General features: G+C 34.4%; 1 protein-coding gene across 2 annotated transcripts in view; it reads right to left on the reverse strand.

The window, feature by feature from the left end:
* The window catches only part of PPP2R5C (protein phosphatase 2 regulatory subunit B'gamma), an 82657-nt gene that overhangs the window by 5328 nt on the left and 61141 nt on the right, over positions 1-16188 (reverse strand). For both annotated transcript variants that reach the window (XM_064512068.1, XM_026111320.2), the window contains 7 exons: positions 13477-13536; positions 11552-11660; positions 8211-8264; positions 5752-5922; positions 4950-5077; positions 3254-3355; positions 2121-2193 (listed from right to left, as the gene is read on the reverse strand). In XM_064512068.1, the coding sequence (XP_064368138.1) occupies positions 2121-2193; positions 3254-3355; positions 4950-5077; positions 5752-5922; positions 8211-8264; positions 11552-11660; positions 13477-13536 (697 nt within the window). The remainder of the gene's footprint in view (positions 1-2120; positions 2194-3253; positions 3356-4949; positions 5078-5751; positions 5923-8210; positions 8265-11551; positions 11661-13476; positions 13537-16188) is intronic.

Genomic DNA, 16188 nt, shown 5'->3' on the forward strand with positions numbered 1-16188 from the left:
AATATTCAGATTTTACCAGTATTCAGTTGCAGCTTTGTCGAACATTTAATTATAACCTTACTAATAAATTGTCTAAGGATCTATGAACAGTGTAGCAATATGGACACATAATGATTTTACTTGCTGGTGCAACTTTGTATTTGAAGAGAAAAATGCATCGTTAAAAGGCCAAATTAGATTAATATAGATTTAAAATAGTTTTATAAACAAAATATTAAACTATTCCTTTTTGAGAAATTAAAGGAGCCACACAACTCTTTTGGGAATAAAAAAAATCCTGGAAAAAACACTTGTATAGTATCTAAAGCAGTGCACAGCAATCTCGAAATTTTAAATTCTATTTTGATTCAGAAGAGGTGTATGTGCTCTTGAAACCAACCAACAAAGCTGATATATGAACACACACACACGTACCCTCTCTCATTTGTTTTTTCTTCATAAATATTGTAGCATCTGAGTGTGCCAATAACTTAATGCAGATGAGACAAAAATAAAAAAGAAAATTGAGAGCAAGGATTTAACAAAGATAATTATCACAATCTAAGATAAATCTTAAGATATATTGTGTCATGCAGAGCCAGGAATAGCTCTGAACAACACTAACTGTCAAAAAATCAGACAAATTAGATAAAAGTCAACAGAAATTCTGGGAAAAAAAACCCTTAACATCCATATAGAGAGTATTAAAAGTATACATATATACTTATGTCAATTTATTCAGTAAAGCACTTGGTGTTCAAATGAATCATTTTTATTTCAAGTTGTTTGCAATTATTAACTGTCTTTCAAACATACTAAGCAGAACATACTGTTTACAGGTTGTGCTAATCAGCTGCAGAAAGTTTATGTTGTTAGAAAAAATTGCTTGGGAAGAACAAGGAGTTTTACATTGTAGAACTGTAAATTCATGACTACAAGTCAATCCGCTTATTTAGCCAGACATGCAATAGTTTATTACTTCTGGTAACAAACGTACATCAGGTACTGTTCAATCAAAGCTGTCCTATGACATATCTGATTAGAGAAAGTTTTGTCACTGAAAGTCAATCACTGCTTTCATACACCTGGTTCTTTTTAACTGAATTCAACTGATCTTCTGTCAGCTGACATACTGTCCAAATTTAACAACTAGATTTTATTTGAGCAGTTAATAATTCTTCCCTGAGAAAAGCCACAAGAGGAGGAAAAAAAAGTTTATGAAATGCCTCCTTGTTAGAAAAAAATGGCCACAAAAGATTTATGCTATCAGTGCTATTTTAAAGCAGAAAGTCACTCACTTCCATTAATAGAGTACAGTTATTCAAAGTAACTGATACATTTGTATTTTTTGCCTATAGCAGCAATCCGTATCATCGAGGTCAAGAAAGATGACTTTCTGGGAAAGGAGAGAAAACTAGGGGCATTCCCCAAACACAGTAAGCAGTGTTTAAAAAAAAAAAAAAATCAACCCAGAGAAACAAAAAAACCAAGACCCTCCCCCCCCCAAACAAATCCCAAACCATCCCTCCCTCTCACAATAGACAATACCCTGAATAGTCAAAAGAAACTTTTTTTTTTTTTTTAAATCAGAATTTCAGTTACATCAGGTTACTTCAGGAACTGCCTGATAGGATGTTTTACTTTTAGTAGGAACCTGATGTGGGGGGTCACCACAAAACCAGATCGTTTCAAGTATGAGAACAAATGCAGCAGACGAGAAAGTGCAATATTATTTTAATTCATTTGACACAGAGGAGAACTGACCAGTCATCACTCACAGTTTGCAGAAAGATCTCTTTTGTAAAATATTGTTTGTAAAACAGCTTTTCAAGAGAAACCAGTTATGGCATCTCTATATTTTCCATAATTTTGAACAATAACTTTTCAAACCATAATATGGTATATCTCCTATTATAAAAAAAGGAAAAAGTACTTCACATGATACTTTTCAGAAACTTTTTTTTAAATAATTACTTGCACAAGAGAAAGGTTACAAATTTTAAAAGTATTTTTATTGTAGATCTTTCATATACAATTAGTGAAATCGCTTTATTTCCAGGATCAGTCAGACCTGTTTCCCCCACTGATATTTAACAAAACTAAAGTACTTAAACATGAACATGTTAATCTTTTCTAAATACCTGGGGATTTGATTTGGCTAGATTTTCTATTTTAACCCATGCTTCTTCTCGTTCCTTCAATTTTAGCTTCTCTCTGAAAAATAGTTCAAAACCAAAAAATGGCAAGAGAAGCTTGGTGAATCTTGTATCACAACTTGTTTACTTTCTTAAACATAAGAAAATTCACTACAAGAATTCAACAGAATAAAATATTTAGGTAACATCACCTGTTTTATCTAACTGCCCAGAGTATCACTTACTGTCGACAGGACAGTTTGCACCATATCAATACCATGTGATACCAAAGCAATATTGAAAGGGAAAAAATTTGTATTTTTCTCACAAAGACAACATATAAACTGGACGACATCAGTTAATCTTTTATAATTGTACACTGTTAAAGGGTTTTAATTAAAACAGAAAGAAGTCTTCATCTATACTGAAGTGCGGTTGGGTTTTAGCTTTATACTCTAGAATTTTATATTGAAATGTAAGAAACTAATATATGACTATATAATCTGGGCAGAGATTCTTAATGTCAGTCCAATGGCTTCAGGTAATAGTTTTAAGTAAAAGACCCAAAGACATTTTTGAAATGAACATTAATGGAGAAATTAAAAATTAAACATTTCATTTTGCAGAGGGGTTGCAAGAATATACTGAATTCATCAGGATTATTCTGGCAAATAATGCACCAATACCCTGTATTACAAACAGGGTGACTTTTTCATAGGTAATTTTTAGAAAAAATGCACATGTGCACACACACAATGCAATGCTGAAAAACACTGTAAAAGTGTTTTGGGAAGAATTCTGTGAATACATGAGGCATGCCAGACTAAACACAGGATGTAAAGTAAATTATTTAACAGATCTTTTACGCCGGGCTCCAAGATTAGCAATGTCCATCTCCAAAAGTTAAATTTTAAGAAGATGGCCACCTGCAACAGTATTAAGCCAGAGACTATAGAAAGCAACCTACTCTTAAGCAGACTTTAGAGTTCATATATGACTAAGTTTCAACAAGTGAATTTTGAGACTGTTGTATCATAATCAAATAGGCATAAATTCCCAGTAAAGAGACAGTAGTTTTTCAGAGCTAAAGCACTCTGAACACATTATTCAAGAACAGACACACTGACATGAAAACTTACTTCAGTTTTTCTGCTTTAAATTGCTGTGTGCAGTCATCAAACAGTTTTTGGTTCATCTCCATGAAGAGTTTCAGAGCATTGTATATCAAGCCATGTATTGTCCTATAAGTAAAACTTCTGGTTGAAACTCAGAGTACTTTAAACTTTGAAATCTATTTTTTCTGGTCAACAGTAGCCAATAGCCTACATAACTGGAAAATTACATCATTTCAGAATATGTGGAAACAAAACTAGATAATGGAAGTTTCAGTTTACTGAATAAGGGCTAATAGAATTATTAAAATCACTAACTTTGAATGCATTTAGTCACTCTATAGGACTACTTGTCACACTTCTGATGTTTGAACTTCATTTTTAAAACTATATGTATCAATATAGGACTAGTATTGAAATTTACAAGTTGACACTAATCAAACTAGAGTTATTAGAGAGAATACAAGATGGCATTAAAAATCTAGATATAAGAAACTTACTGCCAACTGACAAATCAGAAAAACGTTACTATGATTGAAAGGAGCCTAGAAAATACACCATTCATTTGGAGAAAAGTCACAGAGCAACAGCACTCACTTCAACACAATTATACTGTGACTCTTTAGAAAACATATTATTTAAATGTAGAAAACAGACAAATTAAACAGAAAAAAATCACCTGCCTTGTATAGCACTTATTTTTACAGAGTAATTTAAAGTTCTAGTCTGTAATCTCTTGCAAGTTACTGATCATCAGATCCAAAAGCAACTGGCCAAACGATTACTCTGTATCAAGTATGCGAATTACAAGGAGGAGTGCAGCTGTACTGGGTACCATGACATCACTTATGCTTAGGACAGAATGAATGGACGGCCTTGAAAGCCAGAAAAACAACCCAAAACAATCCATATTTCCCATGTACAATTGCATCACTGAATTCACATTTTATTAAAAAATAAGCACATTATTTGTTACTGCTTGCATCCAGTGACAGTAATCACTTTTAACACCACTATACTTTTCATTTTTTTTGCTATGTTTTGTGGCAGATTCATTATGCCTTCTTGGCCAAACCATCACCAGTCCTCAATTCACAGCTAGTACTAGATTGTGGGACTTCAACCACCCCAGCAAGTAACGCAGTAGCTCCAACAAAGAAGTGCTTTACAATGGAACTGCTGCAGAAAGGAGCTGACCAGGACTGTTTCCATGCCCAAGTACTACATGACTGTGAGGAAAAAAAGTGAAAAACAAAGGATATATATAACTGGAGAAAGGAGAGAAAATAGTAAACAAAAAGGAAAAAAGGAAAGTATGAAGTGACCTGAACTACAATGTATCCCACTAGGATACAGAAGAAATGCAAATCAGGTAAAAGTTTAGAGATCAGTAATCAAAATGTGTTTCTAAAAGTATCTGAACTACAGATAATATAGAGCAAATTTGACATAATTTAATAAAAATATTCCAATTAGATGTACTAAAATGCTATTTTCAGTTTAAAGAAAAAAAAATCTATTCCCTTCAATTCTTTTGTATTTCCTGAGCATTTTGACAGCAGTAATCTCTCTCTTACCCAGCAAATTTAATGTCATGGAATAAACAGCTCAACACACAGTTACAGCTAGCACCTCAAAAGGCAAGACCTGAATCACATTTAAACCTAAAAGTCGACAAAACAGAAGTAAGTAACAGAGTTTTATTTGCACAAGTGTTTCTTACTTGTTCCAATGTGTCTTTGAATTCCGGTACAAGGATGGAAACATGATGGGTAAAATCTTTGCTGCATTATCACTAATTAAACTCATAATATACTCATTATTCCAGTAGTATAATGCTCGCTCTGCGACCTAAGATGACATGGGAAAAACAAAACAAAACAATGCATTTTCAAATAATCTCTTAAATAGCAAATAATTGAAATGCAATAGAAAAAGATAAGGGAAAGCTGAGAAAAATTACAACTTAGATTTAGATTTTTTTCCAGGGCAAACTAGAAGCTTCTGAGGGGGCTAATGTTTGGAAAAAAAGGAGAGGAGGGACTCCTTTTTCCTTCTTAGTAACATGATTCAAACTACAGCCAATGAACTCTGAAATTCAAGTTGTTGAAGAAATGCTTTGCCAAAGAAACTGTATCTGTAGAACTTTGTATTATAAGCAGCGAAATACAGGCATTACATACTGAAAGGGTTGATAATGTCACTGGATCTTTAAAAATCTGTTATAGTAGTTCTTTCCTATTGACAGACTGTGGAGAACTTTATTGAACAGGTACGCTGGAAAATAGCGAGATTTTAAGCTGAATGCTAGAAACTGCACTGAAGTGAATAACCCAATACGAACTTGCATAGTGCATTCCCAAAAGGAAGACACAAAGCTAACATTTGGATCCCTAAAATTTGACACTGAGACTTGAAGACATCTTTCCACAACATGCAAAATTCATTACAGTGAATGGCAGTAGGTAGTATTAATAACTAGTTTCTCATATTCTGATATTATTGTACAGTCAGTAAGTACAGACCTGAAAGTGTGGACTGGACACACATTTGGCTAGCTGTCTGAAGAGAGGTTCCATAACTTTTACAAATTCAGATGGTTCAATAACATCTAAAATTTCTTCTAGTTCATTTAAAAACATGACTTCTTTTGGACTGTGAGTCTTTGGCCAGTATTTTAGCAGTGCCATTACAACCTGTAGAAACAAAGTTTGCAGCAAAAAAGTGAATATAATTTTCACAGTTATTTGCCTTTGCCTTGTACTAAATTAAATGTCATTAAAAAGTTTGACATTTTATTAAACAGAACACAAAATTCAAATTTCTTGTCCCATATGACAGCTATGACATGCTTCAGTGTCACAGAAATAACTGTTAATAGGGTTAAAAACACTACTGCAGAAAACAAAATTATACACTTTAAAAACCTGATTATTTTTAAAACAAAAGACTAGAGAAAGTAACCCAGAAATCTAACTTAACATGATCAACAACTCAAACTGCAAATTTCTTACTACGCCCTTAAAGTGACATCAGTTTTCAATCTCTTGTTTCTTGAAGGTGCACTCTAAAGCTTAAGAGAAGCTTCTACCATTATATTTTAAGAAAAGACTTACAGTACTTTGTTATGGTATGATGATACTTTTTTTCCCTAAAGACATCAGTTTTCAAACTAATCAAAGTGTAAGATTAAGTTTGTTGTTACTATAAAAACTATTTTCCATCTATGGAAATTTAGTGAAAAACAATATCCAAATAGCAAGACATTTGCCTTTAAAAGATAGTTAAAAAAAGCAAAATAAATTTTTCAAAGTGAGTGGCACAGCACTACACCTTAAATTTCAGTATTTTTGGTAAGAAATTCATGTGTCCCTTAACGTGCAAGTTTTTATGTTTTGTGGTTAAAGACTTCAAAATCTGCAGTCATTGGAGGCTCTGGACACTTGCATGCCTATGTCACTGAGCAGTTTCCAGCTAACGGTGTATTGATATGCTAAATCAACACACAAAATGATAAGCAAATGAAAGCTGCAATTCACATAAAGATATTTAATGATTAAATGAATCTGTGTCTCAACAAGACAGTCTTTCCCCCTTTTCTATTCTACACTTCGACTTACTTTCTAGGCGCATACCGGAAGCTTACTACTTCAAATACCTTTTTCTCTGAAATTTTCCTTTCACCTGAAATTTTTTCATCTTACATTGACTTCTTTTTAATCACTAAAATTACCTCTTTCAACAAATCCTTTAAAAACTCTGTACCTTCTATGATGGCCTTTCATTTGCTTGATTAACACTAACTAAAGCCTCAGATATTTTAAAATAATATCCTGGAAGTAAGAACATGATGCAACGTACTTTTGGGGAGACAGAACCACGGCATAGATAATGTTTGAAATTAGAATGTTATTGTGTACATACAAGTGTCAAGTGGACATACAGCACTCTAAAAATCCACATAAAAACAAAAAAGAGTGTCTGTCTAGTCCCAGGGATAGGACCGGAAAAAAAAAGTACAGATTTCTTAAACTCTTAAAACAAAGTTTATATGCAGTTTTTGATGTAGTTTGAAGTTGCAACAATCCATTAGCCATTCTCTCAGCATGTTTTCTTTCTCATTTAGAAAAAAAAGAGCAGTCTTTTTTGTCCTCTGAAACAGGAAGTGATAAAAAGCCTAATTTTTTTTTTTTTTAAATAAATTAAAAGCTATAAGCAATATTTAGTATTATTTAGGTGACAGCTCACTGAGAAATAATTGCATCTTCAAGTATGTATTGGATTGTCAAACTGGACAATATGTTCTACGTGAAGCCTTGTGAAATTTATGCAGACTGCATTAAACAGGATGACAAAAGTCTTCTGAACTACTTTATAACAATTATAAGGGGAAACAATTTCATTTTGTCACGACCAGGATTTCTGAAGGGAACTTAGTACTTCATTGATCAATGTGGTAAGTTTTAAAAAATAATGCTGCAATCATTATGTAGTAACTTGGGATCAAAAAGACAAACAGATTTGGATACTTATTAGTTCAGTGTTGTAATAGGAAATACATAACATCATAGCTGATGTCTGGAATACAGCTAAAGTTTTAAGATATTATATAGCATGAATGACAAAGCGTCTGGGATTTGAAACCTTAACAAACAATAAAACCTCCAAGTAGAAGAGTTCTTGCACAGTTGCACACAGTTTCCAGATCAACTGTCATTCATTTAGTCAGCTAAAAGAAAATAAGCAGAGCAAACTCTGGTCTATCTGTAAAAGGTAAGCTCTTAATGTTCTTTTAATTAATTCTGGACATTGTCCAAACTGCTGAAAAAATGGCATTTGATTGATCAAAATGCTTAAATAATTGGCTTTTCCTAATAAAACCAATTACATATGAATACTTTGTCCCCAAAGCCTCCTTAAACAGTCTACAGATGAAAGGGATATTAATATTCCAAAATATATAAAAATAGCAAGATAAACTTACTGGTTCTGTAAGTGTGCTGTCCTTTTCTAAGAACTGAACTACACAGTACGCCAGCTAAAGTAAAAGAAAAAGGCTGTGTTAACGTTCACCACGAAACCACACTTTAGAATCACTAGCATAAGGGAAGAGCTCTACGGAATTCAAATGAAAACAACAGTCTTTAAAGGAATAATTTTTAAATTATTTGGCAGGCAATTTAAACAGCAAAGAAGTAACCAACCTTTACTGATACTTCCCAACCTTTCTACATCTGTTTTCATCTTTTTTCTGAGTTATCATATAGATAAGCACATAACCTTTTGACTACTGAAAGACTTCAATACTATTCTCTTGAGAAAGCAAGAGTTCAAAGAACAGGCAGAATGGCTTCAATGGAAATTACCTCTATTACAGTTTCTTCTTTTCCCATTGTATAGTGGATTAGTAAATAGAACTAATACATTGTTCTCAGAAAACAAGAAAATAAGGTTAGGTCAACCAGTATGATTCTTCCTAATATATATTTTAGGATGCCTAAATGTTGCTCAGTGTGCAAAAAAAATATCGAAGTGGAGAAGAAACAACAATGAAAAAGCACTTTTAAATCTGGAGATGATGCCCCACTGCTATCCTCCAATGAAGGTCTATACAAGTGTAACAATTAGCATGCGTAACGAAAGGTTTGCCTCAAGCAGCAGCCTAAAACAGTATCTGTATGCAGTTTCCTTCCTCTACGAAGGACCAGTTTATTTCATGTGGTGGTAATAGTATAACCAACAGAAGAATGAATTTCCAGGATAAAGTAACACAGTTTACTCACCTCTATCACACCTTTGCTCAAATACCCTGCTTGTTCTACATAGTTTTTTATTTGTCATCTTAATTAAACAGATTTAACTTTAACGCTCTCATTTATAGAAAAACAATTGCTCACATTAATAAAAATACAAGCTTCAGGACTTCCCTGAACCAAATAGCCAGACGGAGGCCAGCACTAAATCAGCTCCTGCTGGCAGGGGAATAACCTCCACATCTGCAGGTGCCTCATTTCCTTTGCCACAAGAGAAGACAAACAGCCTCTCCTCTCATTATCAATGAGAAGATGGATATGCACATGCCGAACATGAGATTCTTGAGTGGTGAGGGGAATCTGCATGTACTTTTGGCGATAAAAACATTCTGCAAACTATTGCTCTAAATTTGAGACCTCACCTCTATCGTGTAGGAAAGAAAGCTTGTAAATCCCAAGAAAGTAATCCTAATACACAGGAATCTTAATATTTGGAAATGATGAATGTGGAGGCACAGTGTAAGAAGCTGAGAGAACACAACTGGCCTCATTAAGCCCGCAAAGCAAAGGAAGATGTTTTATCTCCTAGCTGGCCTTATTGAGGCCACTGGTGAAAAGCCAGAAAATTCCAATAGCTGACTTCAGTTAGAATGAGAAGAAAATCTGAAAACAGAAGGCTTTATGGAAGAAGCCCATGCCTAGAAGCTGCCCACTTTAAAGGTCTTGAATGCCCAATCTGCCCTTTCATATTTGTGAATTTGACACTTTCTTTTTAGACGTAGTACTTTGCATTTCAACACACTCCATCCCTTTAAACATATGATTTAAAATTACAATCTTGTCCTATAAAGTGCTTTCCACTTCCTAGCATTTTGTTGTCAGGCACTGATTTATTAAATGCTTTTTATTTCATCAGCTAGGCTGGTCATAAAAATACTGAATAGTTTTAAGTCCTAGGATCTGCTGTATATTACAAAGTGAACTGCTGATAACTATGCATATTATTTTTCAAGCAGATGCAAGCCTAGACTGAAATATTGTATTTACCAACTTCAGTTTTGAGAATGACATTTTAAATCTATGCCTAAACAGTCAATTACCACATCACTTCTATCCTATATCCACATCTCATGAACTGTTTAACCATTTGTTCTAATGTCTTTCCATTTATTGAAGTTCAGCTGATTAGCCTAATTCCTTTCCTGTTTTTGATGACTGCTACCAGGAACATCTCTAGGTAATTTGAGCACTGTACAAAGATTATAGCGAGTGTTCTCAGCCATTTTAAAGTAAATTCGAACAGAATATAGAGATTAGCTTTCTTTATATATATCTAGATTTAGCAGTCCAGTCCTTCCATAAATCTGCCACTGTTGGAGTATGAATTTTTGTGGTTTTACTCTGCTGTTTCAGCAGACTGACAATCTTTGCAGCATGGCCATGGCCTCTGGGTAGACTAGCACGGCTGTTGACATGGCTAGTCTCAGTTAAGCCGCTACAAGAAGAGAGGCATCCCTATGTCACTGTTGTGTTTTTACCAAGTACTAATAAGGATGATAGGCAGGAGGAAGAAATGGAAGTCACCTGAAGGTTTAGAAGAATTAGTTTGTGAACTAGGAATAAGTAAAGATCCATCTATTTCAGGTAGGTTACAAGAAAAGTGACCATCATGCCACATGTCTCTAGTAGGAGGGATTACAAGAAAGGTCAGATTGGCCATATCCCAATACGTTTTTATCTTCATAGCATGGTGGGGGGGAGTAGAGGAGTCCTGAAACAGGAGCCACTCTAGCCTGTTACTTCAACAGGAACTGTTGCAAGTCCCAGCAGGCAAGATCTAAAGCAAATACTTATAAGCATCTTTAATTGCCAGAGAATCATGATTATACAAATGTTGTTTTTTAAAAAATATATTCTAAATTGTTACCAATTTTGTTTTTTAAAAAATATATTCTAAATTGTTACCAATTTTATTTGAAGAAATAGTACTTAAAACTTGGAGTACTTAAGCTGATATAGAAAATGTTGATTTTCCTAATCAAAAATAAAACCATATAACAACTTTTTATGGAGATAATTTCAGTATATTAAAATACTGTGTCTTCTCTAACCTTGTATGATTTCCCACTCTTCCGGGGATTTTGAATGGAACTAGAACTCAGCACATAGAAGATGCAGCATGTTTAAAAGCATAACACAACTTGGATACCCCTTTTTTCCCCCTGGACTTCTAAAAAGGCTGAATGTATTAAATAATTACGTTTATTTAGTGCCTACTTCCTTTCAAAACATCAAGTCATAAGAAACTGAATTCAGCTGAAATGCTCCATGTAGTTTATAAAAATTTGTTCAAGAAAAAAAAAATACTTTTTCTGCAATTTATGTATGTTTATACATTAAAGGCAAGAACACAGATACAGAGAGATTAAATAATTTCCCCAAGGCCACTTAGCAGACAAGTGTCAGAGTTTGGAAGAGATTCCAAGTCAGGATGACCAGACACTCCCTCTGACCTTTGCAGACAAACTTACTTATATATTATTATAAAACAAATGCCAAACAAACGACTTACCTGTGGATGGTAGACACTGAGTGATTTCACTTTGTGCAATGGTAACAAAACCTTCAATAGGAATATTTTGTGCTCTTCTTTTAATGGTAAGGCAAATCCATTAATTATGCTGGCCGGGAAAGAAATATTCAAATAAAAATCAATAATTACTCAAAATATGCACTACTGTACAGGATATACCATAACCCTTCTTTTCATCACTTGTTTTTGAGACCTCCTGAAGAACATGATTCAATCGAAAAATTCATAAATTAAAAATGCATCAGACACTAGAGATATGAACATTTTTAAAATTTATCTACCTAATTCTTTAAAAAAAAGAATATAAATTAATCAAACACTCAGATCCACATCTGCCCATCCCTCAAAGTCTTTCACAGGTTCCAAATTCTTCTTCCAAGTAACTTACATGATTCGGTTCTATTTCAGATTTTAACTTTTCTATTGACTGTGAACAAAGCTCTGAAACATATTCCTCTCAGCTTATTCACTTAATAGAAGAATGTATGAGAGACTGCCCATTGAGCAGATCAATCCAAGACAGCAGACAAATGAAAACATACGTAGACTGCTAAAACATTACTAGTTCTACAAGACTTTAAATGTAACTAAACAGCACCTCTCTAACTATTCAGACAGACAGGTCTAAGAAATTTTAAAACTTTTTTCAAATTTCAACAGCAACCTGGGCTGCAGTAGGAAGAGCATTGCCAGCAGGTTGAGGGAGGTGATTCTTCTTTTCTCCTCAGCACTGGTGAGAGCATATTTGGAGTGCTGTGTCCAGCTCTGGGCTCCTCCGTATGAGAAGGACATGGACATGCTGGAGCAAGCGCAGCAAAGGACCATGAAGATGACTAAGGGATGGGCACACCTGTCATACAAGGGTGGTCTGAGAAAGCTGGGACTATTCAGCCTGGAGAAGAGAAGGCCCTGGGGGGAACTTATCAATGTGTACAAATATCTGATGGGAGGCACTAAAGACAGTCATACTCTTCTCAGTAGTGCCCAGTGAAAGGACAATAAGCAACAGGTACAAACTTAAACACACGGAATTCCATTTATATGTAAGAAAACACTTTAACTGTGAGGGTGGCTGAACACTGGAACAGGGTGCCCAGAAATGTTGTGGAGTCTCCACCCTTGGAGATATTGAAAACCCGACTGGGCACAGTCCTGGGCACCCTGCTCTAGATGATCCTGCTTGAGCAGTGGGATCGGACCACACGATCTCCACAGGGCCCTGCCAACCTCAACAATTCTCCAATTCTGTGAAATTTACACCTTCCTAAAAATAAACCAGTATCATTAAGTGTTTATTTTTATGAGCAAAAATATGGAAGAACTATGACGTAAACCTGACTATTCTTTTAAAGTATATTGATGTATTTAAAACAAAAGCTTGCACATTTATTAGAGAAATCTGTTCATAAAAACACACCAGTTTTGACTTAGCTATTGGCTTTTAAAGTTGTACAGTTTTAGATTCAAGAGCTTTCAGACAAATCAGTGAAATTTACTATATAATGAGATTAACAAGGTTTCTGAATATTTAATAACCTATGTTTCCTGTGTTTCTCTACCACACATTTATTGATGTGAGAATAATTTAAAATAAATTTTAACTAATTACTTGCTAAATAAATACAGTTTCATTACAACTAATCTTACTCATGAGAATCATAAGCTAGAAAATAAGACTTAAAAAATAAGGTTTAATATTGTCACATCCCAAGGCATTGCCAGGAGATTGAAGTTTTGTTCTGTTTTTGCAATCTTTGTTCTCTTAGTTACAGCTTTGCCACATTATAGGAAGCTTTTATTAATCTCATCTCAAAACAATTTATAATGGCCAACTTGATTTTTAAAATCTCACCTCCGAAATCCAAGTGGTTGATGAGTTTAATTAGACAAAGTCTACAACTTACCTTCCGAGTATTTCCAGTAATTCTGCTATGCCATTGTGATGTTCTGTTTCATAAATAAACCTAAACAAAAAAACAGTTTTACTCAGTTAAGACAGAAGTCTACCACCAAGATAACCATTTAACATTACATGTAGCCTTAACCTACCAGGTTTTAGTCACTTAGTAAAAGGAAAGTAAAAACACACAGCAGAATATAAACCTTCTGCAAAGTTCACAAAAATATTTTAGCAGTCTCAGAAACTGTTCTAAAAATCTTCAATTCAGAAATGTATTTAATTCTTGGATAATTGTGTTTTAAGAAATACTTCCTCGCTGTACTCAGAACATTCTAGTGATGGTAAAAATAAGCCATTTTGAATATTCTTATACTTCAGATTATGAATTGTAATGTCCCAGGGTTAAAGACAGTGACACTGTTTTCGTTTTCTTGAAGCATCTGCTCTGTAGATGTGCATACTGCATAGAGAAACACAAATCAATGGAACATCAAGCTGCTTTCGACCTTCATACTTGCTTGCTCTTTCCTCCCACATTTAATAGTGCATGCATCTGAACTGTTCTAGTAGTCATATTCTATGCCTTTTCAATAACACAAAACTGAACAAAACAAATGACTCCTTAAATATCACGATAACGCAGAGCATCTGGTACAATCAAATGCCATGACTCAACCTCCTATAGGACGTGTGAGCACAAGGTGTTCAAACAGTCCCCACTTGCGGATCTAAAAAGCCCTCTGGCATGACAGACTTCTATGCATACAAAAGGCTCTGTAATAAGCAGAGAAAGCAATTTTTTCCTGAATTTTCTTTTGACAGAGGTATAATTCACTATGCAGTCTCCTTTCCTTTTCCCTTTTTCTCAATTGTCTGAATGCAACTTTAAGAGACTTCCGCAGACAACTTCAGGTGTTTTGTAAGTAATTATAAAAAATTTTGTACTTACGTCTGAAAATAATTTTCTATTTGAAAACTTGTCAGATTGGCACACTAATAAGTACTTTTAATCCAGAATATTTCATATGGCAATTTTTTCTCCTTAAAAAGCACCCTACATATAATTCAGGACAAAGATTCCAGGCGAAACTATATACACTGATATGAAAATCTTGATAATACGTAAACAGGAACATACTTCCCCCACCCCACGTCTAATGTAGCATATAAGAGCAACACACTATCAGAACAGAATTTACGTAATTTTGGTTAGTGACTTAAAAAAAAGAGCACACACTCCTTAAGTAAGCCTAGTCAAAAACAGAAGATTGCAGAATAAAGTGTAAGAAAAGGAAACCTGAGAAATTCTACACATACTTTAAGAGCTCCTCTAATTCAAGACAAAAGTTGAAACAACTTTCCTCCCTGGTGTTCACTAGTTCAGGAACACTAGTTTACATTCAGATGCAAAAAAATTCAATTTCTAGCTCCTAAACATTATACAGCTCAGGATAAACAAAAGAGGGGAGTTTTCGGGGGTTGCTTTTTTTAATTTATTTATTTTTTTACTCCTCCTCTCAACTCTGTAGAGAATTTGTTTTTTTTCAGTACAAACCATTACAAAGTTGATGTAATGACTAAATTAAGTCTTTCAAAAAGTCATACACCAGAACAATCTACAGTCTAAGACTCTGTTTTCATTACTTCTGAATGTAACCAGTGCAAGATGACAAATAAAATGAAGTTCAGAAGTGAATTATATTAGACTATGATGTTGCTGTATGATCTGGCTCAGGTATTTTACGAAATTACACATTTTAGAATTAGTTTAGTAAAAACTATGCACAGGCAAAAAAAAGTTTAAATCCTTTCGTTTGAAAGATATATCTGCACCTTTTCCTCAGCAAATACCGACTTTCCACATGTCCAGCCGACATCTGTTGTCTGCCAGACAGTGAGGCCTTATTCACTATTTTAAAGCAGCTCCTTCGAATAGCCTCTAAAGGCTCACTTCCTACCATCTACAGAGGTGACAAACTCCCTCCATAGCTGGTACTGCTGGGTGCCATTCATAAAACACCAAAAAGCTGTCACACATTCAGGGCCATTTTCTTAAGTGGGTAGCACCATACATTCATTTTGGGAGGAAAATGACAGCAGTAGAGCAAGAGGGAAGCATGATGGAAAGCATGTAAGACTGCTACACAACATACTGACTTTTAGGGGAAAAAAAAAGTGTACTAAAACAAAGAGACTTTAAAAAAAGCCTTCTGTTGCTCCCCCATTAACATGAAATGTCACAATGTCCACTTACAAAACCCAAACTGTGTTTTAGTAGGTACCAAGAATCTGTGTTCCTGGGTTTCACAGTGTGCAACAAGAAATTACTTGCAGATGGCACCTATATGTCCAGATATCTACTTAGTAGATTTATGTTAAGCATCAAACAGGTTCTTGCATCTGCCGATTAGATGTATGGAAACAGTGACTTCACGGCATTCTCGACATTACAATACAAGTTTGTCTAGCTTTTGCTTTCTCTCCTTATGGCACTCATGAAGTGTAAAGGTATTTCCAAGCTCCCTGTTTAAGAAAAATAAGCACAGTATTTTAATTGCATAGAAGTCTGCTGTAGAATAACCTGCGGACATCCTTATTTTGCCTGTTTCCTATTTGATATTGTTCCTTTAAATATTAATTTCAGTACCACTGACAACATGGAAGTAAAAATCTATTCAACATGTATCCAAGTGGTAAAACCAGCTGTCAAATCATA

Source organism: Dromaius novaehollandiae, chromosome 5, assembly GCF_036370855.1.
Source record: "Dromaius novaehollandiae isolate bDroNov1 chromosome 5, bDroNov1.hap1, whole genome shotgun sequence".
NCBI classification, from domain to species: Eukaryota; Metazoa; Chordata; class Aves; order Casuariiformes; family Dromaiidae; genus Dromaius; species Dromaius novaehollandiae.